The sequence below is a fragment of the Phoxinus phoxinus genome (genome assembly GCF_949152265.1).
Source record: "Phoxinus phoxinus genome assembly, chromosome: 10".
NCBI classification, from domain to species: Eukaryota; Metazoa; Chordata; class Actinopteri; order Cypriniformes; family Leuciscidae; genus Phoxinus; species Phoxinus phoxinus.
The window spans coordinates 24,009,702-24,035,089 of NC_136885.1; the positions used below are offsets into that span (position 1 = coordinate 24,009,702).

Consider the following 25,388-nt stretch of genomic DNA (forward strand, 5'->3'; position numbering starts at 1 on the left):
GAACACTATGCCTATGTTGCATTTTGGCGACAGTTACCCTTAAAGTACGCAAAGGCGCGTAGTAACACAAGTGGCATTACGCATTCCTGATTTTTGTCGCACATGCGTACCTGCGTACCAGTTATGTGCACCCCTGTATATACACACATATACATCAATGATGTCATTTACCTTCACATTGAGATGGTCCAGATAAAAATGCAGTAACTCTGCCATGGTCTTTGCTGCTCTCTCCCGCTCATATTCTTTACCCGAGTTCAGCCAGCTCTCAATATGCTGAGGAAAAGCAAAAGCACTCAATACATGGGGTTCAGACAAAGAGACTACAAAATGGCAAGTCACTTTTACAGTTTCTACTCTACCTTGAAAACAGACTGCAGACCGTCAGGAGTCAAATCTCTGGCTAACACATTCTTCAGCAATTCAAGAAGAGCGTTAAAAGTATCTGAATATAAGGCCTGAGGGGAAAAGAATTGAAATGTTTAAAGCATGGATGAGACAAAAGAGACACTCTCCCAGGGATGTGTATGTACATGCATATGTTATTCTGACCTCTCTTTGCTGTGGATCCAGGGCTTCTTCATCTTTAGCTTTGTCCGGAGTGTCCACAGTAGGAAGCCCATAAACACCAGTCAAACATATTTTTAACAAGTCAAAGTTTTCATTTTCTGATAAAGGAGGATCTAAGTTTCTGAAGGCTTGAGTCAAGTTCTTAATAGGTTGTGGCACTGTTTCATTAAGCATCACGATGGACAAACATGTTTAGCATATATTTACAAAGACAAACGTTTTAAAAATAGCGCAGATGAACACTAGAAAGATTTAGGATACATGAGGTTGGCACATGTAGTCATAACCAGATAGCGAACAGGGGTCCGCATGACATCTGCTGGTTCAGCTTTGATGAAATCCTGCAGGAAAATAAAAGACAAAAGCTCAAAAGGTATATCATATTCTAAAACTGATCTGAGATTTACAAAATAACATTTCATTTTATGACACATTCATCTCCTAGATTTTGCCCAATGGAAATGTAATCTTCCTTATACTGAAAGTACATTGAAAACATACTATATTAAAAACTGAATAAATGAAACCTCTCACCATCATAACACCCATCAGCTCTTGCTTGCGGGAGAACAGGAAGCCCTGTTTACGGACACTGTTGCTGATGGCCTTGGCAATGAGTCCAACACTATGAATGAGACTGAGCTTCATAGTCATGTCCTATGAAGTGCCCATGAACATACACACACACACATACACAAAAAGAGATGAAAACACACTTAAACTGTGGAACAAATTTATGGAACAAAGCATGTGTCAATCAAACAGAACAGGCAAATCAAGACCTGGAATTAGAAAAGTATTTCAAGGTCAAAGTCACACCCATAGCATGCTCGTTTTAAATAAATAAATATACATGTTTTACTCATAACATTTACTTACTTGTAGTTTAAACATAGTGCAATAAGAGATGAAAATCACAATGTGCGACAATATAATTGTGATTCAATAGAAAAAGAGTTGAATTGATAAATCAAGCCACCTAAAATCCAGAAAACCATGTATCTAGACACTGTGACGCTTTAGTAAGACAATGGTTATCAGGTTAGTGAGCTTTTTTTTGACCTTCTCAAAAAACAAACTTTTACACTACACTTGAAAGGAAAAGATTCATCTAATTTATCAAAAGACCTTTTTAAAAGATTTAGACGAAATAGGAAGAGCTTTATACCGGAGGGAAAACATTTTTTGAACTCAATTCTCATAAAAAGTGTCATAAAGAGATATGTTTTTTGAGAGGGTCAAAAGGTTATACTGTAAAGGTTTTGATTGCAGCATCAAGACTGAAGAGAAAGTGAGTTAAAGTTTAAAGGTCAGAGGTGAGAGAAGGTCCTCATGATCTCTTCCCTTCACGGTACCTTGGTCTCTACTTTAATTCCCAGAACCTGTACAACAATAAAAGTAATGATCCAATGTAATTCACAAACATGAAAGATAATCCATTTTATTTAACAATAATCAGAACTTTATGTGTGTGTGTGTGTGTGTGTGTGTGTGTGTGTGTGTGTGTGTGTGTGTGTGTGTGTGTGTGTGTGTGTGTGTGTGTGTGAGATCAAAAAAAGTTCAAAGTTGTCCTAAGATAAGAATGGGTATTGTTAAAAATTCATGTATAACTTTGATGAAAGGTTTTAATCCACTTTAAATGTTGACTACTGTGTATATATATATTTTTTTTTTTTGAGAATTTTGATGTTTTATATATATATATATATATATATAGATGTTTTATATATATATATATATAGATGTTTTATATATATATATATATATAGATATATAAAACATCTAATTTTAACACATTCAGTGAATAAACAAAGTAAAATTCTCAAAAAAATCCCCATAAAGACTCACATGAACTCAACTTTGATATTCAATTTGGACTGGAGTGCAGAATGCTAACAAAATGAGTTACATGGTTCCCTAAGAGTGAAATTATTTTAAATCGCACAATTACATTATGAATATGGATGAGATATGTTTCAGCACTCAAAGAGAATTAATGATCCTTATCATTAAAAATCGTTTAGATCAAACTGTCATAACTGCAGCCTCAAAAGCAGCCAACTGAATCTTGTCAACATATACTAGGACATTCAGAGGACTTATTTAGGAAAACACCTCACAGCAACAACACATTTTTAATTTTTTTGCCTCACTGCTATAACAAACAATGAGAAATGATTAATGTATTATTCTGATCAAATAAATGAGCTGTTCATCTAACATAATAGAGCTACAGAGGCATGAAAATTAAAGTTCTTCCAAAAATCTCCAAACAAACAACCAATGCAAATGCAAGTTAAGTCATCAATATTTTTGCTAAATTTTCATAGAAGTTAACTATGACTATAAAACGGACTAAAACCCCAAAACTCATTGGTAAAAACTCATAATAAACATTTTAAAAATTAGAAATACCAGTTTACAAATACTTAGTAATACTACAATAAAACTGCAGTATTTTCGGGCCACAGAAAGTCTTTTTACGCTGCAGACAAACAAATATTATGGCGTTACAGTTGAGCCCTATGCGTTTTACCTTGGTGTTGAAGTTTTTCGAGATGTTTAGGAGAATGTCACTATCGATGCGAGTGAGGAGTTTATCTTCTGGAGCGTGCAACGCAACATAGCCGTAACACAAAATTAAAGTGCTTTTCATTTTCTCCACATCAACATCGTTTTTATCCTGAATGACAAGAAAAGTAACACAACAAGATACATGAGTGAAATACGGTTTCTGAAGCGCTTTATAAACCTAATATAATTATACTTTTACTACCTAACCTTTGCACAATGGACCACAGTGCACTGGTTTCACAATTTCACAATTATTATTATTTTAAAAAATTACCAAAAAAAAACTCGCCCTACTTTGAGAAGACCAAATATCCCTGAGGCTTTCCTGAAGGCGTCAGACTTCCCAAACTCCTCCAGTTTTTCCAGAGTGCCATCGAGATGGCTGCTGGCACACAGCCCGATTCCCATGGCAACACCCTGCAAACCAATTATTGCCTGTTACTACCATTATTCTTAATTAGCAGCTTTTAAATAACTGCAAAAACCCTTATATAACCGTTTTATTTAACGGTAGTCAATTTCTCAGATATCCAAACTGTGGAACATTTGGATCAATTCTATACAAATATATGATTAGAAATGATATGGGATCCATGTTCTCAATGATAACTGATAGCACAGCAGAAGAATTACCTCAATTTGGATACAGCATACAGGTATGGGTCAAAACCACTACTGTATGGACTACCATATTTTCCAGAAGTCATGTTTTTTTATCTTCTGAAACGTGCTGCAATTTATCTTCCAACGTATATTCTATATAATGGAATTAACGTCAAGCACACAAAAGCATTTATAAGAAGTGTTGTTATAATTTATGTTTGTTTAATACTGTTCTGTTAAGAATAGTTTATAATGTTTGCCAATGTTTGGTTATATTTACAGATAGTATTAGCGACTAGCTTCAGACTTTTTTCTAATATTTGGTTTAGCTTTAATAATGTGTGGTAAAATGGATGCATTAAGATACATAATTCCCCAGAGAGGCTTTTAGTGTGCTGTCTGAACGCTGTTCTTGAGCAAGCAGTTTAACGGTCAGCGCATAAACTCTCTCTTAATTCAGAAGTCAGAAGTGAACTGATAAGTGCGCGGTGTACAAGCGCTGAGATCGATGTACCGTTCTTTCGATTGCATCATTGTGGCGAGTGCTGATCAGAATCTCCTGCAGCTGTTTCTTGACCAACTCTTTATTATGGCACTGCTGGAGAATCACACCGACACACCTATACAAAAAACTCTGAAAAAAAAAAGAGAGAAAAAGAAGAGTTTGTCGTAAATTTGACGTAATTTCCTGCAATCTTTTATTCAAATAACTATTTAGTTTGGGGGAACTGCATGAGGCATTCATTATGTAGATTATACATCCAAACAAGCTGAGAACTTTGTTCTTGAATTGCTGTTCTATACACATTTATATTTTTTCAAATCTTTTACACAAAGCATACAATGCATCAATACCAAGAAACTGTCACTTGTTTAGTTCTTTCATGAATGATCACAACAGCTGCAATCACAATGATTAATATTTGAACAAAAAAACGTAATGACAATAAAAATAGCTATTGGACGTGGACTGTTCCTTGTCAGTAATATTAAAGCTTTATTTTTTCATAGCATGAAGAGGCACAGATGGATGTCTAAACTGACCTTCTCCTCCAGTGAGTTGTTGTAGGTGGGCAGGTATCGTGTGGCTTCTCCTGCAAGCTGACCAGTCCACTGGCTGTCGTCAATGGCTGCCAGAGTTTTAGACAGGAGCTTCATCACAATCAGAAAGCAATGTCTGATTAATCACCATCAATAACTTTGGCCATGTTCTCTTCTCTTATTCAAATAGATTTCTTGATAGCAGTGTTTTAATATCGCAAGCTTTTCTTTTCAATAGCCATTAATGAGTTCATACACATTACTACAGACCTTAAGTAAACTTTCTTCCCACTTCTTTTTGTCCAGAGATTCTTCTGATGATTCTGGTTAGAAAAACACAAAATTCAGTCGGAGATCCATTCAAACCACACTCTGGAAAAAGTCAAAGATAATGGGATACTCAATAGAAGTCTTTAAAATTACACCATGTAACTATCTTGGAAGAGTTGCGGAATGTGAAATAGGAGTTCTCATATTCAAATATAATTTTGGCTGTATCTTGGAAACATCTGGTTGTCTTGTGAGTCTCTAAGGACAGGTGGTTCTGGGAGGCACTTGAGATCATAGCAGATGATTCAAGAATCTCTCCTTCGACTAAAAACTGACGGAGCAAGACAGAGCGAACCTGTAAAGTTTCAGTTACTGGCATAGGTGTAATTTGCAGGTGGGACATGTACCCACCACTTTTTGCCAAGGTCGATCGATATTGTCCCCACCACTTTTTTGAAACATCTTTGGGAACGGATGCATCTAAGGAAGTATCTTTAGCTGACTACCAGAGTAGTAATTGCATTCATTTGTAATAAATAAGAGGTGATTCTGGCGCTGGAATGTGGTTTTTGAAATCATTCTGAGTGTTCGTTGCCGATGTAATCAGTGTTCTCTTGTGGCCCATACACAGTCTTCACACGGACAAACGCTGCTATCTATCACTTAATGCCCTCTATTCATTCCGGTGATGTAAAATCACAAAACAAAATGCACACAAACGTGTAAACAATAACTGATGAACATCTTTAGGTTTAATACAAACTTCCATTTATTTATTTTAAATACGAGGGCAGATTAGAACCCAAAACATCTAACACGCTTAACAAAAGTTATACCCCCGGACCATAAAGGCACACGACCTTTGCTTGCGGATTTGTGTATTTATTCACTGATGTGAAGAATCTCTGTACTAACAATATACTGTATTCTACAGTAGTCATTTAAAGTATTTGAAGTGGATCAAAAGATTAATCAAAGTTGTCCTAAGACAAGAATGGGTATTGTTCAAAATTCATGTATAACTTTGATGAAAGGTTTTGATCTACTTCAAATGTTGACTACTGTATATATGTAAGGATGAAACTATCACATTAAACGAGTTCGGTCTACAAGTTAAACTCCGCCTACTATTGAAATTGATTTCTGAATATCATAATGTTATGTTTTCTGCAATTGTTACAGTACATATCTGATAAAGCAATGTATTAGCACTCTCCCACCCACACCCACACATAGACACACACACTCCTGTCCCACCCACTTTTTAAAACAAAGTTCAGCCACTGGTTACTGGACTAAATTCAGAAACAAGACCTCTTATGTCAGTAAATTGACCTACTTTGTTGAAATATCGCAGCAAGTTAGATTAGACTTTGCTTCCTTGCAAAGGCAATCAGACTAAATGGATTATTTCATAGATCACATCATTCCTTATGATGTCCAAATTCAGTTTCAAGATGACTGGACTTTTGAAAACATGGTGAAACATTGAAGTGTGCAGGTGGATGTTATGACCAATAGGTGGCGTGGTCTGGAGGCCTTGTGAGGAACAGCCCTGTACCTAATCCTCTACATCACTGTTGTATATTTTAACAAACCTTCAAGATAATCGAGCAGCTTTGGAATTTCATTTTCCCACAGCGACTCTGCTTTGGGGTGAATGTTAGGGCTGATAGCGTTGAGCAGGCTCAGGGAGGGAGCACCGTGTCCCCTGCACCGAAACGGGAATGAAGCATTCATCTGAGGAAAATGTAACATTTATTTGAGATGTTTAAGGTCTGCATTAAGCAGCGACTAAATTACATCATGATCCATAAGAGTGTATCAGGAGAAACAGAGACTGGACACTTAACACCAATATTATGTATATGAATATCTCAATGTGTTCAATGTTTTGAAACACTACTGTTCAAAAGTTTGGGGTCAGTACGCTTGTTTAATGTTTTTGGAAGAAGTCTTTTCTGCTCACCATCAATCAAAACTACAGTAAAAGCAGCAACATTGTGATATTACAATTTAAAATAAAAATGTTTTATATAATCTTAAATGTAATATTTATGCAATATACTATTTATTCCTGTGATGGCAAAGCTGTTTTCAGCATTATTACTTCAGTCTTCAGTGTCACATGATCCTTCAGAAATCATTCTAATTTGGTGCTTATGAAACATTCCTTATTATCACAGCTGAAAATGGTTGTGCTGCTATATTTTTGTTGAAACATGATACTTGTGATAATTTTTTTCAACATTCTTTGATTAATAAAAAGATCAAAAGAACAGCATTGATTTAAAACATAACTGTTTTTGTAACAAAGTAAACGTCTTTATTCTCAATTTAATGCATCCTTGCTGATTAAAAGTATTATTTCTTTCAATAATAATATTTTTTTTTTAAACTGACCACAAACTTTTGAACAGTACTGTACGAAAGTAGCACTGATAATATTGCACATTTTTTAAATATTCAGTTTGATGATCATCACACAAAAATAGGTAGCACTTTATTTTACAGTCCTGTTCCCCATGTACATAATATGTATTATAATAATAATTGCAATAACTGGGTAATAACTAGGTACTAAACCTGAACCTACACCTAAACCTATGTAGTTGCCTTATAATACCCAGTACTTTCTTAGGTCAGTACACTAAGTATACGTACTGCAAAATAAAGTGCAGCCCAAAAATATGCCACAACTGACCAGAATCAAGAATCAAGCAGTCCAGAGAGGCATGTAAAACCTTACTCGTTGCCCAGCTGAAACTGATAATGATTGAAGTTAAAAAAAAAAACACTGGAAATTCGACACTTACCAAGAGCCTTATCATCAGGATATATTGTGAGGGAAGACTATAGCCTGCGGGAAGAGGAAAGAAACGGAGCAAGACAGAGAGAGGGGGAGAGCAGACAAGGGTAACCCATTAGTAAAGCACATGATCCAAAAGCATTACAATTAACGAATAAATAATCACTGAGCCTGGGACTTATTTGTCCTACTAGAGTTCAATTTAATCACTGTCAGCGCAAGAAACAATTACCCTCTGCCCAAAAAACTTTTTTCAGTTGATAAATACCACTTTTCATTTGACTAATTAGAAACAGACTCAACAGGCAAAGCAAACGACTTGCAATGAAAACAGAACGTCTGCAAGTGCAATTTAGTTTCAGTCCAACAACGGAGAAAAAAAAGAGATTTAACGGCGGCTGCTGGATTTGCAGCACTGCAGAGGAGACAGAAAGTGTGATTCAAGGGTTTCTGCAGGTCACACATTGGAAAAGCTCTTAGTCTAAGACTAGGCTCATCAGTGACATCATGATCGTATATATATGTGTGTCCACACCTTGTGCATTGAAGTCGATGATGAAGTTGGGTTCTTGTGCTGTCCGCTTCTTATTGGCCAGAAGAATTAAGCTCTTGCACAAGGGGGTGGTGGCGTTAGCATACTGATTTGGGGTCAGGTAGCAAAGCAACATCGGCCACAGAACCTACACGAAAAATAACATGAACTCAATTCAGGTGTACATACATTATGTTCGGTAAACGAAAGACAAAGTGTAGAGAGATAAAGGGCAAAGTGTTAATAGGCACTAGGCATAATGGATGCATCACTTCTTCTGCATCTCTTTCTACCCGATATGCCCATCACTCACAGACAGGTTAAATCTGGACTCATCAGACAACATGACCTTTTTCCATTGTTTCAAAGTTCAATCTTTTCTGCTTAACTCTTTTTTCCTCCTGATTAGCCTCACTGATAAGTGACTTTAAGGCTACACAGCTGTTTAGTCCCAATCCCTTGAGTTCTCTTCACATTGGAACAGCTCTTACTTTCACTATTACACATAGCTGTGAGTTCTACAGTTGATTTTTTCCCCTATGATTTGACCAAATTTAAGAGATCTCTGATCTGGATCATTAAAAAAAAAAAAAAAAAAAAAAAAATCAGACTACCGGTACATTTCTTCCTCAAAGATGATGGTTCACCGCTATACTATTAGGTATTAATTATGCATTGGACCCAATTTTAGCAGTTTCAGCAATCTCCTCAGTTGTTTTCTTTGCTTAATGCAAACCAATAATCTGACCTTACTGAAACAAAGTGACATATTTTCCATGACCACGGGATATCTTCCGACATGGTTGTTTAAGAAATGTAAAGCTACTCACTGCATCAGATTAAATAACTTCTTGTAAGCAGAAACATATTAATCACTGTACTAATTATTCAGTGGAAAGCTCTTACCCATTTGCTTTCAGTGTCTACCTTGATAATTACTCACAATAAATATCATAAAAGTGTAAATTCAGTGCTTTAAAACAAAATGTTAACAAGTAAGACACAACAAAAATCTAAAAATAGTCTGGCTAGATGTGCATCTCCTGACATTTTCCTGGTTATCATTTGAATGTGTTTTGGCAGAGTGAATGGAGACAGTCTCATCGGCACATAAACTGTCTTCGTCTGTCTGCTGAGGAGAGATCCCTGTCAACGGCCTGCTGTTGATGTTGGGAAGCTCACAGGAAAAAAGATCTAATATTCCTCTAGACACTCTTTCTTACAAGCAGCAATGCCGGGCTGAGGCTGCTGACTTTGGCTGTGAAGATGATGGACTGTGCTGAATGACTGCAAAGCCCATCTCTCACTATATAAGAGTTTCATTGAGTTGTCTTCAAGATAGAAAGACGCATTGCAGATGTGCATGCGTCTGATTTTGTGGCATTGCGACTGTCACCACCACAGACATTGATGTCCCCCCTTATATTCAGAACAGTGGGTGATCAATATTGGCTTTCTGATGGTTGATTTTTAAATCACTACACTTGGTCCCCACAAATCCAGACAATCAGGTCAAATTCTTCAATGGCAGAGATATGACAGCTTTATGACATTCATCAAGTTCACCGGGCATGCATAAAATGACATGCAATATCAGTCAATCATAATGTTGCACAACAGTAACAAGAAAAAAATCATAAACATTGCACATTTTGAAATAAGAACCATGACTTCAAGCATCTAAGGAAACCATTTTAACTTGTTTGCGGAAGGTGTACTATTGTGTGTACTCACATCAGTCAGCCGGCCCACTGTAGTAGTGAAAAGATGTAGCGTGTTATCACACATGCTACGCAGAGCCTCATTGGTCACTTCCTCTGGGTCTGGTGGTCGCTGTCCTCGCTGAATGAATTTGAACACATTTTATTACCCATATTGTATTACACACCCGAGCATACCTAGGGCTAGGCTAAAACCAATAATTGTTCAAAGATATCAAACAAAGGGAATCACCCCAGCTAAAGCAAATATTTAAAAACTAAGCTATGCACTGACATATGACTCAACATGGACTATGGACTGAACAAGCTTGCTAAATTGAATGCTAAAGAGGTCTGAAACAATAGATCATTAACATTCATGTAGTTCAATGCACGGGAAATCAAGTGAGATTTGTAGACTCATCGAACAGAAGCTTAAGTGGTCAGTGAGGAGAAAGTGCAGTTGCAGCTACAGTCATGTGACACTGCAGTAAGATAATGAAATGTGTAGGCAGTAAAGGTTGTTTGTACATGATAAGTGTCTGGAAGAGCACAGTGCTGAATGATGAAGCGGACGAGCAGGTCTCCTCCCTCCAGCTCTAGGTAACCATGATGAGCCATCGCACTGATCACCTGCACCACTCTCTTCTTCACCTGCACAGGTAAACAATCATTAAGACCTTTCTGAACACTCCCCCGGAAAAAAAGAAGAAGTTTCCACCACATAATTTCATTAAATACAATACATAACAGTGACAATGACACTGCAGCATAAATGATAACAACAGTTTAAAAAAAACTCTTATCCATGAACATTCACTTTTGAACATGTTAGTAGACAAATTAAATAAACTAGTGTGACAAATGTATTTTAAGGGAGTTTACTTTCTAATGCTCCACTGGGGCAAAATTGTCTCTAGTTGATGAAACACCCATGTTTTGTCACATATCACATTCAGAGGATTTATCGTGTACCTTATTGCTGTGGTCAGCCAGAGGTTGCCTGATGCTGGTTAGAATTAGGAGCTTCTTGGTTTCCATAGTGGAGGCTTGAACAGACAGAGTAGAGTTTTAAAAATACAGATCAGTAAATGACTATCTCAGCAAAACATTCTGATCCTTTCATAACCAAGTATGACGATCTGGATGCGAGTGTCTGGTTGAGAAAGAAATCGTTGACGTATTTGATTACATGTTTAAAACTCACTGGAAGAGTTGATGAGGTGTCTGAGAACAGCCAGTGAGCCCATTCTGTTCCTCTCGTTACTGTTCTCCAACCTCTGGAGCACAAACACCATCAGGCGGTCCGGGAATGTGTTCGCTGGGACCAAAAACAGCAAAATATTAACTGTCAAGTTCACCCTCAGTTACCATCATAGACTTTGACAGTGTTCTGTGCCAATAAATGGACCACCAAAACCAGTGTTTAAATGTATACACGCTAGTCAATGGTCTCTGGTATTGATGTCTGTTAAATGATCCAATATAGAAATAGCCCATATAAAGTCTCTGCTTCATTATCTAGACCAGTGGTATTTGACAGGTTTTGTTTTATGACCCGAAATGTTTTAAGTTGAACATTAATAGGTAAAAACTAGGAACTAAACTAAACTAATAAATACATTTAAAAAATGTGCCCATGTAGCCATTCATAAATGTAAGGAATTTTTTTATTTTCTTATATATGCTCTTTTATGCTTCAGTACAGATCTAGCACTAACACCTATTATTTTCACTGTTGAATGACACACTCATGATTAAAACATCATGGTTGACATGCACACACAGAAAACACATAACAACTCTTGGACTCCTTGAATCTGCTTGACAAAACACAAACGCGGGAGGAGAGAAATCCAGCTGGTGTGTGTCAACTCAAATCAGCACCAAGCACACAACTGTACAAGATCGTCTCACTGATTGAAAGAGCCTGCTGGTCGGACACTTTAACTTAATCTCAGCTCAGACTCCATCAGCACATGACAAAGATATTGCAAACAGCAGTCAGCTGACTTAGAATACAACCTTCACTTGAGTTCATGACCAGATGGCTAGTAAAATAAATTGATTTTTTATGATTCTACATTTGCATGCACCTTAAAAAAAAAAGTGTTCAAACAAGACTCACCAAGGATACTGAAGCATCGCAGGACCTCGTTGTGATTTTTCACAGTTGGAGGGTTGCTGAAGTCTACAGGTGAGCATATCTAGAAAGAAAAATGTATAAGTATTAAATAACGTTACGCAGTGATGAAGCATAAAGGCAAATCAATAATCTAAACTGGTTTTTAAAATAAATGTAATACATTTAAAAAAATCTCAAGTTTAAAAATTAATGGTGTAAATAAAACATAAGTCAATAAACATCTTTTCTAAGCCGATTTCAAATTATATCAAAACAAATTCCAAGGCCACAGAGGTGAATTTCAGTGAACACTTCCTATTATGTTAACTGTTAAATGGCCCTAGTTTGCTCTCTTTGTAACACTGTGGTTAGGCCACTTAAAACCTGTTCCACCAAAATGAAAACACAATTGCAAGAAGTTAAGCAAGAGATTTAGAAGTCTGTAAAAGGCGGTGCACATAAAGAGAGATTGAGAGAGACACTGACCTGCTGGTGCAGAGCAAGTAAAAGACCATCCATCTGTGTCTCCAACACTCTGCTGCCCATATTCACCGAGGCCTCCAGGACCTGACACAAGCTCTGAACAAAATCAAACAGCACTAACTACATTAGGCCGTACAGAGACCATAGTCATAAAATCTGATCTGATTCCGTCATGAACCAAGTCATTAAACAACACAAACAATTACACGTTTTCACGTCTTTATTGAACACACTGTAGAAACATTCACAGTCGAGAGTGGGAAAAGTATCTGAACTTGGATTGAATAACTGGTTGACCCATTAACCTCCACCAAACATTTCCTGTGATTGTGAATCAGAAGAAACGGTGAGGAGGACTTTACCTTGCTGATGATATAGTGTTCTGCATTCTTCTTGTAGAGGCCCAGTATGGTGGGAAGGAGTTTGGGAAGCTGTTCTTCCAGTTTATCATGTGCCATCAGATGACTCATTGACCCGAGAGCCTCTGCAACAGTCATACGCAACTGCCGAAAGATACACACGATACGAACAATCAGGTACCAACATGTACATGGATGAACACACACTCACACTAGATCAAATCGGAAAAAAAGAAGAAGAACAAAAAGACTGAAAATATTTTTCTTTTAAAAATGGATGTGGATTGGACGTGAACTAATACGTTTATGGTAATTAGATTGAAAAAAAAAGCCAAAAAAATATTTTAGAATCACTTTATGAATATTTATTTATTTATTTTGATGATCAGTGACCAATGAGTATTTATATGACAGTCTTGAATAAAATGCATGATTTGTAATGCCTCCATTCCTTTTTAAAATTGACTTTACTGTGCTACAAAAACAAAATGTGTAAAGGTGAAAAACTACACACAATCCAATCTTCAGCAATTACAAAGAAATCCACCTCTCTGAAAGAAGCAGATTTAGTTCACAGGCTCACATGTTTTTTTCCCTGCTTAAATTCCAAAGAAAACTGAAATGAACCCGTTTGGCAAAAGTTCATGTCCCTCTTTAGTCTCAAAAGTGAGTTAGCTGTAATTGGATGTGTGCTCCGTCTCATTGAGTGTACCTTGGACTCTCTGCTCTGGATCCAGCTGTTGAACAGGATGTCGTAGGCTGAGTAAATCTCACTGGAGAAGGTGTCTTTACGCACAGTGGGGTCTGGAGCCTTGTCTAGGTTGGCCAGATATTCTAGAATGCTCTCGCTAAACCGGCAGAGAGCTAAGAGGAAACGTAAACAGGTGAGAAGCCAAGTCACAACAAAGAATAAGGATGCATTCTTACTGAATATAAGTAGGCTAATACTTTTTCAAAAATGACACAAGTGACAGCAAAGACTTTTACATAGTGGATTAACTTTCTATTCTCATTAAAAAACCTGAAATAAAAAGATCACGCTTTCACAACAACATTAAGCAGCACAATTGATCTTATTATTTATAATAATGAGAAATGTTTCTTGAGCACCAAATCAGAAAATTAGAATGATTTCTGAAGGATCGTGTGACACTAAAGACTGGAGTAATGATGCTGAAAATTCAGCTTTCCCATCACAGGAATATATGACATTTGAAAATATAGTAAAAAAGATTCTGATCAAATAAACGGAGCCTTAAGGGAGCATAAGAGACTAAAAATCGTACCAACCCCAAAATTCTGAAAAGTAGTGTATACATTTATTCACATTTTGTCGTTTATCTGACATAGAAAATGTAACACTTTACGCAGACCTGTAATTGAGCTTACCGGAAGAGAAGACCCATTTCATGTTGTCTTGTTTAGTCATTCCCAGCATGGGCAACATGGTCCCCAAAATAGCACTGAGAAATGGCACCATTCCATATACTGTGGAGTAGAGGTCAAAGATATCGAAACAGGTCAGAAACGTAACCAAACAAGAACACATGACTTAAACAAACAGTCCAAATCTGCATTATGGAGATACTTCTATTTTATTATTCAAATAAATAAATAAATAATGACCAGGCCTAAGGGGAGTTTAAGCGGTTAGTCATACATAATGTACATAAGACAAAACAGGTTGGGAAACACTGGGGTTGACTCCAATGAAATGTTAAAACAAAGTTTATAGGAAGTGAAAATAATAAGTACTAATGTGATGGTAAAAATAGTAAATACGGTTCAGTCAAATGAGGATCTTAAAAAATAATGATCTACTGTCAAATGAAACAAAGCATGATAACATAATTTGCTAACTTCCTGACTAAAGTTTGCAGGTCAAACTGTAACTTCCCTTTCATTTTCTAGTTAAAAACTAAAATAAAATCTTCAAAAATCCACTTATACTGAAAATTGTCAAATTAATCAAATGAAATTAGAGCTTCATAAAAGAATGACATCACTAGAGAAAACTTTGATTAAGGTTATGTACCATTTGAGTCTGAGAGATTGGCTAGTGTTTGGACCACAAAGAAGTGAGGCAAAACTCCTGGCTGGAACTTCCCAAGTATCTCCTCCATGATGTCATTAATATATTTGTTTCCCACAGCAACCAGTATATTACTGGCTGCTTGCTGCCAGTCTGGGACAACTTCCTGTACAAAAGAAGACAATTTGTTGTTTAAATATAGAAAATCATAAATTTGTGTTGCACATTATAATATACAAACAATAAATAAAGAAATACAAATAATAATGCTTTTAAATAATACATTTTGACATTTTGTAGTTTAGGAGTAACCTGTCACATGTCATTGAAAGGTTTAAGCAAGACACTCACTCAAAAATAGACCCAGTTATTTCCTCTATTTATTTATTTTTATATTAACTCTTTTCTATTTGAATATATTTTTTAAATGTAATTTAGTCCTGTGAGGGGCAAAGCTGAACTTTCAGCATCATTACTCCAGTCTTCAGGATCCTTCAAAAATCATTCTGATATGCTGATTTAGTGCTCAAAAAATATTTATTATTATTATCAATGTTGAAAGCAGTTTTGCTGCTTAATATTTTTGTGGAAACCATGACAGATTTTTCTTTGATTAATTGAATTAAACATTTATTTAAAATATTGTTGTAACATAAATAAATGTCTTTACTGACACTTTTGTAAAATCAATGTAATACTGAACAAAAATATGAATTTGTGTAAATCACTTTTTTCATTCTCACCTTTGATTTAGTCATCTCATCTGATGCCAGATGTATAACACTCTTGATCTTGGGGTAACTGATGTCATCAATCCTGCTCTTCACCACCATCTCAATGGTTTGCAAGACCACCATTCTGTGCACGACCACCAGCTACACATGACAAAGATAAGTAAGCTCACGCATATGTACTAATAAAGTATAAAAGACATGCTATCACAAAACTAAATCAGTAAAAACACAGTCTCAAATTTTGCAAACTCATACATCCTACATTCTGAATGATAAGCTGGTCAACTATTAAAACAGACATGAGCCAAATCAGAGGCAGGTAACAGCAACACAGCCATGCCTAGGCATTACAAATCAATAAAAAGAAGAGATCTGGTTACAGGTAAAAAGGTTTAAATTACAAATGACATTAATGTGTTTCCTTTATAAAGAAACATGCACTGAATTATTTTCCTTTCTTTCAAGGGATATGCTTTCAAAAGGCGATCTTGATCTCAAAAGGTTCCCTGGGAAGTAAAATTTACCAAACAGAAAAATCGTGAAAACATGGCCTGAGACTACATAATGTGACACACTGACGTCACATCATCAGAAACGACAAAGATAGATGCGCTTCCTGTTAGCAGGAAGTGTAAAGTTAAGTGTGCTTGAAAGTCAAAATAGCCCAGCTATCATTATAAACATCTGCTCAAGAAATATAGACTATGCTATAATAGACTAGAATAGAAAAGGTACTTGTTTTAAAGACCTTGTTACCCTATTTTTATCATAAAATGGTTGACAAGTACACTGCCATTCAAAAGATTGGGGTTGGTATGACTTGTGTCATGTTTTTGACATGTTGTTTAAAATGTTTTTTTAAAGAAGTTCTTCTGCTCACCAAGGCTGCATTTATTTAATACAAAAAACTTAATATTGTGAAATATTATTACAATTTAAATAATTGTTTTTTATTTTAATATATTTTACAAATTTCATTTATTCTTGTGGCAGAAAAGCTGAATTTTCAAAACATTTATTTGCTGTGGTGCTTAATATTTTTGAGGAAACCATGATACATTGCTTCAGGCTTATTTGATTAACTTAACATTCAATTAATAATAATTTATTTAAAATCTTTTGTAACATTTTAAATATCTTTATAGTTCAGTTGATCAATTTAATGTATCCTTGCTGAATAAAAATATGAATCTCTTTAAATAAATCTTACTGACCCCAAACCTTTGAATATTAGTGTATCTAAAGCAACAGAGACAAGACTGAATCCATGATAACTTATGATATTTGATGCTTTTTAGATCATATAAAACCCACAACATTCGGCCTTAATCTATTTAACCAGTTCTAATAGTCTTCACACAGGAAATCATATGGAAACACACGAGACAAGCATTTGAAAATTTCAAGAGAGAACATAATATTTATCCGGAAAACCTTTTCAAAACAGGTTCAGATGTTTTAAGAAAACTCTTTGGCTGACCTTGGGGTGTTTGAGCAGGTAGTCCTGACACATGGACAGGACTTTATCAGGCTGCTGGTTCCCCAGTGTCAAGATGGATTTCCTGACCTGTTCCTGCACCACCGGATCCTTGTCATTGGCAGCATCCAAAAGAGCCAGGGTCACCTCTGATAGGATAAAAACATGCACATCAATATGAGCACAGAACAGGATGGAGATTTTCTGAAATGCGTGTATTGGTACACAAACTCAATGGCTATATCCGTATTAAGTTAAATGGGCATTCATATAGTAGGGAAGTACGCCCATTATTATATAGGCCAACTTCCCTACAATATAGTAGGCGAAAACAGCATGTGACAAAAGAAGTATGTCCGAAGTCACAGTACTCATAAAAGAGTAGGCAAAATACCCAGATGATCTACTACTTCAGGCGAGATTCTGATGCATGCGTACCAACAAATGAGGCCCACGAGGCCACAGGAGAGGATTTGTGAATGGCAGTGAACCTACGCAACTGATGCGGGTAGGTCACATGATAATGACAACATGGCGAATGTAGTACAGATCCAAATTTTTTAATAGTACTGTATAAAAGTACATCTTTTCACATAGTTTTCCCACTATGCCAGTTTCTCAATGGACAAACTGACCTTAAATAATTTTTATTAGTCTTACTATCTCATACTATGTGGTAAATCCAGATACAAAAATCCTCCACAAACATATTCTTTCAACACCAGACATTACTTTTTCTCACCTACACAAACACAACTAATCATTAATCATTGGGATAAGTCTAATTAACTCGTGCACTAGTAGGTCACAAGCACTGCATTGAGGACATGATGGATGCCTCATGATATGACTCACTCCTGCTTCCTAAACTCACAACACAGAGAGTACAACGTAAGGGGGAAGATCTGCAATGCAGAATATCTTGACACAAACTTTGCAACATCTGGACATTTTAACCATACTTAATCTTCCTATACAGTCCCATCTGATGAGATTATTCTAATCTACCTACAGCACACAGAGTAAATGAGTTGCCTAAACATACTCATTGGGCAATTAGCTTTAAATCCAACCTTAAGAATTCAGTGTTGAAAGACACTAATGGGATAAAAGAAAGCCCATGACTGGATTAATGTGGGAGTTCGTTTTAAATGAAAAACAGGTGCTTTCACATAAATATAGATGTATATCTATATAAATGAATCTGCCTCTCCATCTCTGTTAGGGCTGAGAGCTAACATGCGAATAATGTTTAGGGGTTATTTAGATTTTTAGATTTAGATTTAGATTTTTGCACTAAATTGATTACAAGTCACAAGACATTTAGGCTATAATGTTACAAAATAATTCTATTTCACCAAAGAATCTTGAAAAAGAGGGATCATGGTTTCCACAGAAATATTACTTTTTTTTATGTGGCAGAAAGTTCAACTTGGCCATCACAGGAATAAATTAATTAGATTAGAATTACATTACATTATCATTTAAATTATAATAATATTTCAAAATATTAGTGTATGTATAAATAAATAAATGCAGCCTTAAATGTATAGTTCTGTAATTAAATACTCACCCTCATGTTGTTCCAAACATGTAAGACACTTGTTCATCTTCGGAACACAAATGAAGGAAATGAAGATTTTTTAATGAAATCTGAGAGGTTTCTGACCCTCCATTGACCATCCATGCGACTATAACTTCAAAAAGTTCATAAAGAGATCGTAAAACCAATCCATATGAATTGAACGGTTTAGTCCAAATTTTCTGAAGAGACTCGAACGCTTTATATGATTTAAATAAGGCTTTTATTCACATAAACATTGATCAGCGAACATAAACAGAAGTTGAAATATACTTGCTAGACGCACGAGAACAAACCTCTTGTGAAAGCTCAAATGTGCTGTGTAACACGCGAGAATGAACCTCACTGATTCTGGCACTTCCATTTACCACAACTGATGTGCGAGTTGATGAATGTATGTGAATAAAATTCTAAATTCAATCTGTTCATCAAATAAAGCGATCGTGTCTCTTCAGAAAATTTGGGCTAAACTGCTCAATTCATATTAGTTATTGGATCTCTGTCTAGCTGCCTATGAAGAGTTTAGAAAGCTCTCAGAATTCATCAAAAAGAGATTCATTTGTGTTGTGAAGATGAACAAAAGTCTTATGGGTTTGGAATGACATGAGGGTGAGTGATTTTTGGATGAACTAACCCTTTAAGGGGTATTTGGTCAGCAGCCATAAGCATTACACTGGAGATGAAAATCAAATCAATGTATAACTTGAAAAACATTCAACATATTATAACTCTAGACAAGTGTGACATGATCATGCTTAAAAGTGCTTGTGTTTAGGATTGGACTATTAAATTAGTTGACATTAAGTAAATAGTGGGCAAAGTGGACAAGAGTGTTACTCACGCTCTACGTCAGTCTCCTCTATAACACCCATGGCGAGGATAGCAGCAGAGATTTAGGAATACATCTGGTTGTCCAGTATCCCTCAAACGAGCCCACTCTACAAATACAAACCAACAACAGAGATGAAACAATAATCAGTTTTATCACTTTTTTATTTATTTATATATACATTTTGTAATATCAGGCCTACCGATAAATGGTATAGGTTAATGGTAATGGTAATAATAAATAATATACTTTATTCATCAACAACAATACTGTGTTTGTTATTATTAGGTTTATTGTCATCATTATTGTTGTAGGAATATTCACAATTAATATTTAATTGGTTTATTATAAAGATGATTAAATCCTCACACTGTCATAAATCAAACATTTAAAACAATAATGTGTTGTAGGCTACATCTCGGTACCAGTCATAGAAAACATCTCTAAACAACACAACGTCTCAAAACCTTGCCAGCGGACTAGACTGACAACATTTTTGGCACCACGTGTAAGTGTAACGTTTCTTGGGATCGTAAGTGCACATATGATTCCTAAAAATGCTGTCTAGGTAGGCAGCTCATTAGGTTTTGAGACACAGTCCGACACAGCATTCCATGTGATTTGGCAATCTGGCATAGAAAAAGCTCAGATCATGTATCATGCAGTAAAAACGTCGTCTGAAGATATTGCCTAATAGTCCAACTAACACTGTATGTCACTTCTACAGTCGTATTTTAGTATTTCACGCTCAATGTCAACTTCCTCAAAGCCACAGCGACCTATTAAACTACTACAATGACAGCGTTTGCGTTTCACTAACATTGGCTGCCATGCGCTCAAGGCAATTGAAATACAAATAAAAACGTTTAAAATGCATTTACAACAACGTAAAATGTCTAAAGATTACCAATATATGAATCGTGTTACCTTTCCGCTTGACTCGCTCGCCCGCAGGCTACACACTCCGATTCCCTTTTCTCAGATGCATCGAGCAGTTATTTGTCAGCGAAGACCCTAATGTAAATCCAATAACTGATTCTGATCCTGCACGTAACCGTGTAATTGATTATTCGGCTGAGGTTGATGATGGTCTCTCATAGACGCTACATTGTATCATAGGTAAACACGCCTAATCACGTGCTTCTGCTCAGGTCAGGAGGAACGCATCAAAGTGGGCGTTGCCTGTCGCGTGGTCCTCTAAACACCAACGAAGAAGACGCGCTGCATGCAAATCGACCTACTTCATTATTCATGTGTGGCATATGTGAGGAAAATTTGCAATTTGGGAAGGTTTTCAATGTATCTATTACGTTGTATCTGCCATGTTTAAAAATAACGATTTCATGTTTGTTAATGCCTACATTTTTTCAGTTTGTCCCACTGGAACAAGGCCCAGAGAATAACTTAAAAATATTACTAAATTATTATTAATATATTAGAATAATCAAACTCAAATCTAAATTAAAATGATAATATATATATATATATATATGTATATATATATATATATATATGTGTGTGTATATATATAGGCCTAAATATAATTATTTAGATTTGAGTTTGATTATTCTAATATATTATATAATACTATAATATATATATATATATATATATATATATATATATATATATATATATATATATATATATATATATATATATATATATCAAGACAGCAATCAAATTTATTTCCAACTCAATAACTTATATAATATTGTTCGTATTGAAGAACATATAGAACATACATTCTTGAAAGTTCTGAAATAAATAAATAAATATTAGTTAATACTAATATATCCAATATGATAAAATATTGTGTTGGACAAAGAGGAGTCTTTGGGTCAAAAAAGTTGAGAACCACTTCTAGACTCTCTCTGTCATGCATTTTCACAGAATATATTATCACATAATTGAGCATATGTGTTGTCATCCTCTATATGCTTTCTGTTAGTCAATTTGAATATTTCAAGTGAGCCTGCCTCAAAGGGTTTACAGCTGATTTTCAACACACACTAGAGGGAGCTGGTGAGCTCTGTAGACTTGAAATGTATCTGACTCCACAACCCTTTGGGCTTTTCAGACGGAAGCCTTCCCTCTGGGCCCTAAAACTTTCCCCATATGAGTCTATTTAGTTCGTCAGTTACTGAGGTATAGCCCTTGCTATAATAAGTTGCCTGTGTGACAGCTATCCTGCAAGATCTGAATCTTAAAGCCACAATGAAATGGAAGTGGCGACAGATCTTTTCTTCCGTGTTGTGACATACATCGGGGTGTGATGGATTATCAAAAGAGAAAAATGCACTTGGGTTATATCGATTGTTGACTGGATGTTGAGATGTGGGTGTTGCACTTAAAGTAAAGGCAGATGAACGCGAGTTTAAGGGGCAAAAATTATTTGGGAAGTCATATGCCACCAAAGAGAAGTTGTTTTCACCAGAAGGTCCAGTTAGAAGATCAAAATTTCTTTAAAAAAGGTATGCATGACAAAATTGTTCACAATAGATCTAAACAGAGGTGGACAGTTACAAGGTACATTTACTTGAGTACTGTACTTAAGTACACGTTTTCAATATATGTACTTTAGTATTATTTTTACTCTAACTTCACTACATTTGCAAGACAAATGTCATACTTTTTACTCATTTCTGTCAAGGTCATTGAGTATAAAAGTAGTAACGTCAGTCAGGGGATGATTTTGGTTGCAAGGGTTGCATTCTGGTTGGAAATTAAAGTTGGCTTGACGTCAGAACCTGACTGATGTTGGTTTCTGACGTCAACCCGATTTTCATTTTCAACCAAAATACAACGTCTGTCCAACGTTGGAGATTAACATCAATCTGATGTTGGATTCTGACATCAAGCTGATTTTCATTTTCAACATGGGTTTGGTCTTCTAAATGCGAATTTTGTCATTGTTTTGGAGTTTATAGCTCTACACACTATAGCTTATAGATAACAGTAAGCCTTTTGGGTGTCCGAAACCATTGTGGATGTTATTGAGTGCACATATTCAATCTCACATTCAATCCCACTGGAACTGTGTTCTAGAAATAAATTTGATATTGATATGAGGGTAGGCAGGCATAGATTCAGAGGCATACTGTAAGTACATACAACAATAATAAAACAATTAATTGACATTGACTTTTTACTTTTGATACTTAAGTACTTTTAAAAAACGAGTGCTTCTGTACTTTTACTTAAGTAAAAATCGGTCTTTACAACTTTTACTTGTAACGGGTTAATAATACAGTAGTATCTGTGCTTTCACTCAAGTAATGAAGTTGTGTACTTTGTCCATCTCTGGATATAAAACATGCATACATAAGGTTGCATGTTTTATGCCGACTTTAAAAGGACACTACAGTGTTATCTTGGTGTCATTGAAACACTATTATAGTTTTTCTTAATATTCTGAATTAATTTCTATATTTTTTATCTTTTCTGGTTTTCATTTGTTTGGTTTTTCGTGCTTTTGTTAGTTTTTTAAATATATATATAAAAAAATATTTTATCTGATTTATAATTTTAAAAATCCTCTTTTAGTTAACTATCTGAATTAAAATAAGTTTTTATATTTTCACATTTATATTTTATTTTAACATTCTAAATGACAAAAATGTACAATAACCCTGCATTGAGCCACAAAAAACCCTTTACATTTGAGTGCGACGGATTGTTGTGAGTTTACAAACATTAATAATCGAAATGCATATTTTGTGCAATTGCAATGCGTTCTGCATCTGTCATCTAGCCGACATAAAATAAACAGTAGTCACGCATGCACATTTTATATTACGTTTTTGGCATCTAACTGATATGAGTACTGAGAGTTACATCACTCAAATAAATATGGTCTTAAGAATGACTTATGGTTCTTTACAAATCTGTTCTCTATAATATTCAGCTGTGAGGAATTGAGCAAAATATAATTATCCAAACTGTATTTATAATGTGCTTTTAAATTTGTCAAAAGTGCTGATATTCAAATACAGAGCTTTGACTGCAAAGGTCTTGAAACGATGTATTGCATAAGTTGATTTGTGTGTCCTGCTGTTCAGGCACTGCTGTAATTACACAGCTTTTATTTGCACAGCATGTATAATATTTTTCGCTCTTTATATTCTTGGCCTTGTCAGAGAGTTTAATGAAAGTTTTACTGCAATTGATGAGAGACAACAGGGATTTTCAGTCTTATTAGACACAATCCAAAGTCCACTAGACTGGGTGGCATTTTTAATTAGGAATGCAAAACTACTGAGACATTTTCTCCTCTGTTAATGCATATTGGAAGCCTATCCACTTCACCCCAGTAGGGACTCCAGGTCTGAGAGAGAATTACAGAGTCAAGTCTCATAAACAGAGCTCGGGATGAATCGCTCACAAAAACCTGCAGCTTTTACTGAGAGGCAACTAATGTGTGACAGGCACATGTGTGCACTATGCAGCCAAATAAGCAGATGAAATATTTTCAGCCGTGAAAAATGTGACATTTTAGAACCGCTTTGAATATGTTTTAATATACTTTTGTTTAAACAGCAGTTATGATGGAAAGGATTCTTTTTCGGCTTTCATGTGGAAACGATAGGCTTTGCCGCCATCCAAATATGCAAAACCACCTTTAATATAGATCAATAATTCATATAACATTTACACACTCAATGAATCAAGCAATCAGATTCACATATGGGTCTGACTTTATATCAGCACAAGAATGTCTAAGTTTGAAATGTACGTAAATAACTGAGGATAACAAAAGTCCCTCATGCTGCATAAAGGAATTTTAGAGCCACTTGCAGCTCTGTCATTACTTTTTTAATATTCATATTTTCTATATTATATATAACTATGCTAATATTTTCATATTCAGTGAAGCGAGAGGTGAATCGAAGTAATATAAAGGTTAAGCACACGCCAAAGCTCTAAACCATATACCCTTTACGCTGAGCCTGAACACAGAGAAATCAGGACCACATGTGGAGGGGAACGGCAGCACTATACGTCAGGGTCAGTTTTGCTGTTAGCACAGGGTGGAATCAGTACAGACAGGAGTGTAATCTGATCTGAGCACAGATCTCTGACGTGGTGTTTGAGAACAGTTCAGGATTGTGTGTTTAAGCCGGTGGACTGGCATCAAGCATTTCTTCACTTCATCTTCTCACTCCCTTCACCTGTATCACCCAAGTCCAGTAAAACCTGGTTAGATGTTTGTTGATTCAAGGTCAGTTTTTAGTATATTTTAAACAATTTTAAAAACAGAAAGAAAAATAGTTGCAGGAATCCCAGGGGTGTTGTAATCATATTGATTGAAAAAAATATATTACTCAAACAGGCTAACAGCAGCAACCAAAGAGAAAAACGCAAGTTGTCTCTCAAATGATACAGTATACACTTATACACTGTACTTATGCTCTATATACTCAACCATGTATTTTATTGTTATAAGGTTATTTTATCATTCAACATTGGAGTCTGCCTGCAACAGTTGGGTTCCGGAATTAGAAATCTTATGACTAAAAAAAACTTGAGTTCGCACGGATGTGCATGTAGTGAATGCTGTGGCGTAATAAAAGTAGAGCCCGTTTCTTAACAGGCTCAACCTGTGATCTGTATTTGCATATATACGCCTACATAATTTCCATATGAAACACATAACAAACATATTTGA

At 35.6% G+C, this 25,388-nt stretch overlaps 1 protein-coding gene across 4 annotated transcripts in view; it reads right to left on the reverse strand.

Moving 5' to 3' along the window:
- mroh1 (maestro heat-like repeat family member 1) overlaps positions 1 to 25,388 on the reverse strand; it is a 67,062-nt gene that overhangs the window by 11,353 nt on the left and 30,321 nt on the right. For 2 of the 4 annotated variants that reach the window (XM_079625019.1, XM_079625018.1), the window contains 27 exons: positions 19,733 to 19,829; positions 17,313 to 17,458; positions 15,842 to 15,973; positions 15,102 to 15,264; positions 14,456 to 14,554; positions 13,779 to 13,930; positions 13,070 to 13,210; positions 12,711 to 12,803; positions 12,228 to 12,306; positions 11,307 to 11,420; positions 11,075 to 11,148; positions 10,631 to 10,753; positions 10,134 to 10,241; positions 8,403 to 8,547; positions 7,875 to 7,918; positions 6,657 to 6,798; positions 5,059 to 5,111; positions 4,792 to 4,899; positions 4,262 to 4,381; positions 3,439 to 3,561; positions 3,107 to 3,253; positions 1,926 to 1,952; positions 1,105 to 1,227; positions 832 to 911; positions 553 to 691; positions 363 to 458; positions 172 to 276 (listed from right to left, as the gene is read on the reverse strand). In XM_079625019.1, coding sequence (XP_079481145.1) covers positions 172 to 276; positions 363 to 458; positions 553 to 691; positions 832 to 911; positions 1,105 to 1,227; positions 1,926 to 1,952; positions 3,107 to 3,253; positions 3,439 to 3,561; positions 4,262 to 4,381; positions 4,792 to 4,899; positions 5,059 to 5,111; positions 6,657 to 6,798; positions 7,875 to 7,918; positions 8,403 to 8,547; positions 10,134 to 10,241; positions 10,631 to 10,753; positions 11,075 to 11,148; positions 11,307 to 11,420; positions 12,228 to 12,306; positions 12,711 to 12,803; positions 13,070 to 13,210; positions 13,779 to 13,930; positions 14,456 to 14,554; positions 15,102 to 15,264; positions 15,842 to 15,973; positions 17,313 to 17,458; positions 19,733 to 19,763 — 2,907 coding nt within the window. In that variant the 5' untranslated portion in view covers positions 19,764 to 19,829. Of the gene's footprint in view, positions 1 to 171; positions 277 to 362; positions 459 to 552; positions 692 to 831; positions 912 to 1,104; positions 1,228 to 1,925; positions 1,953 to 3,106; positions 3,254 to 3,438; positions 3,562 to 4,261; positions 4,382 to 4,791; positions 4,900 to 5,058; positions 5,112 to 6,656; positions 6,799 to 7,874; positions 7,919 to 8,402; positions 8,548 to 10,133; positions 10,242 to 10,630; positions 10,754 to 11,074; positions 11,149 to 11,306; positions 11,421 to 12,227; positions 12,307 to 12,710; positions 12,804 to 13,069; positions 13,211 to 13,778; positions 13,931 to 14,455; positions 14,555 to 15,101; positions 15,265 to 15,841; positions 15,974 to 17,312; positions 17,459 to 19,732; positions 19,830 to 20,647; positions 20,905 to 25,388 lie in introns of those variants that run through there. The other 2 variants (XM_079625017.1, XM_079625020.1) reach the window with 2 other exon arrangements.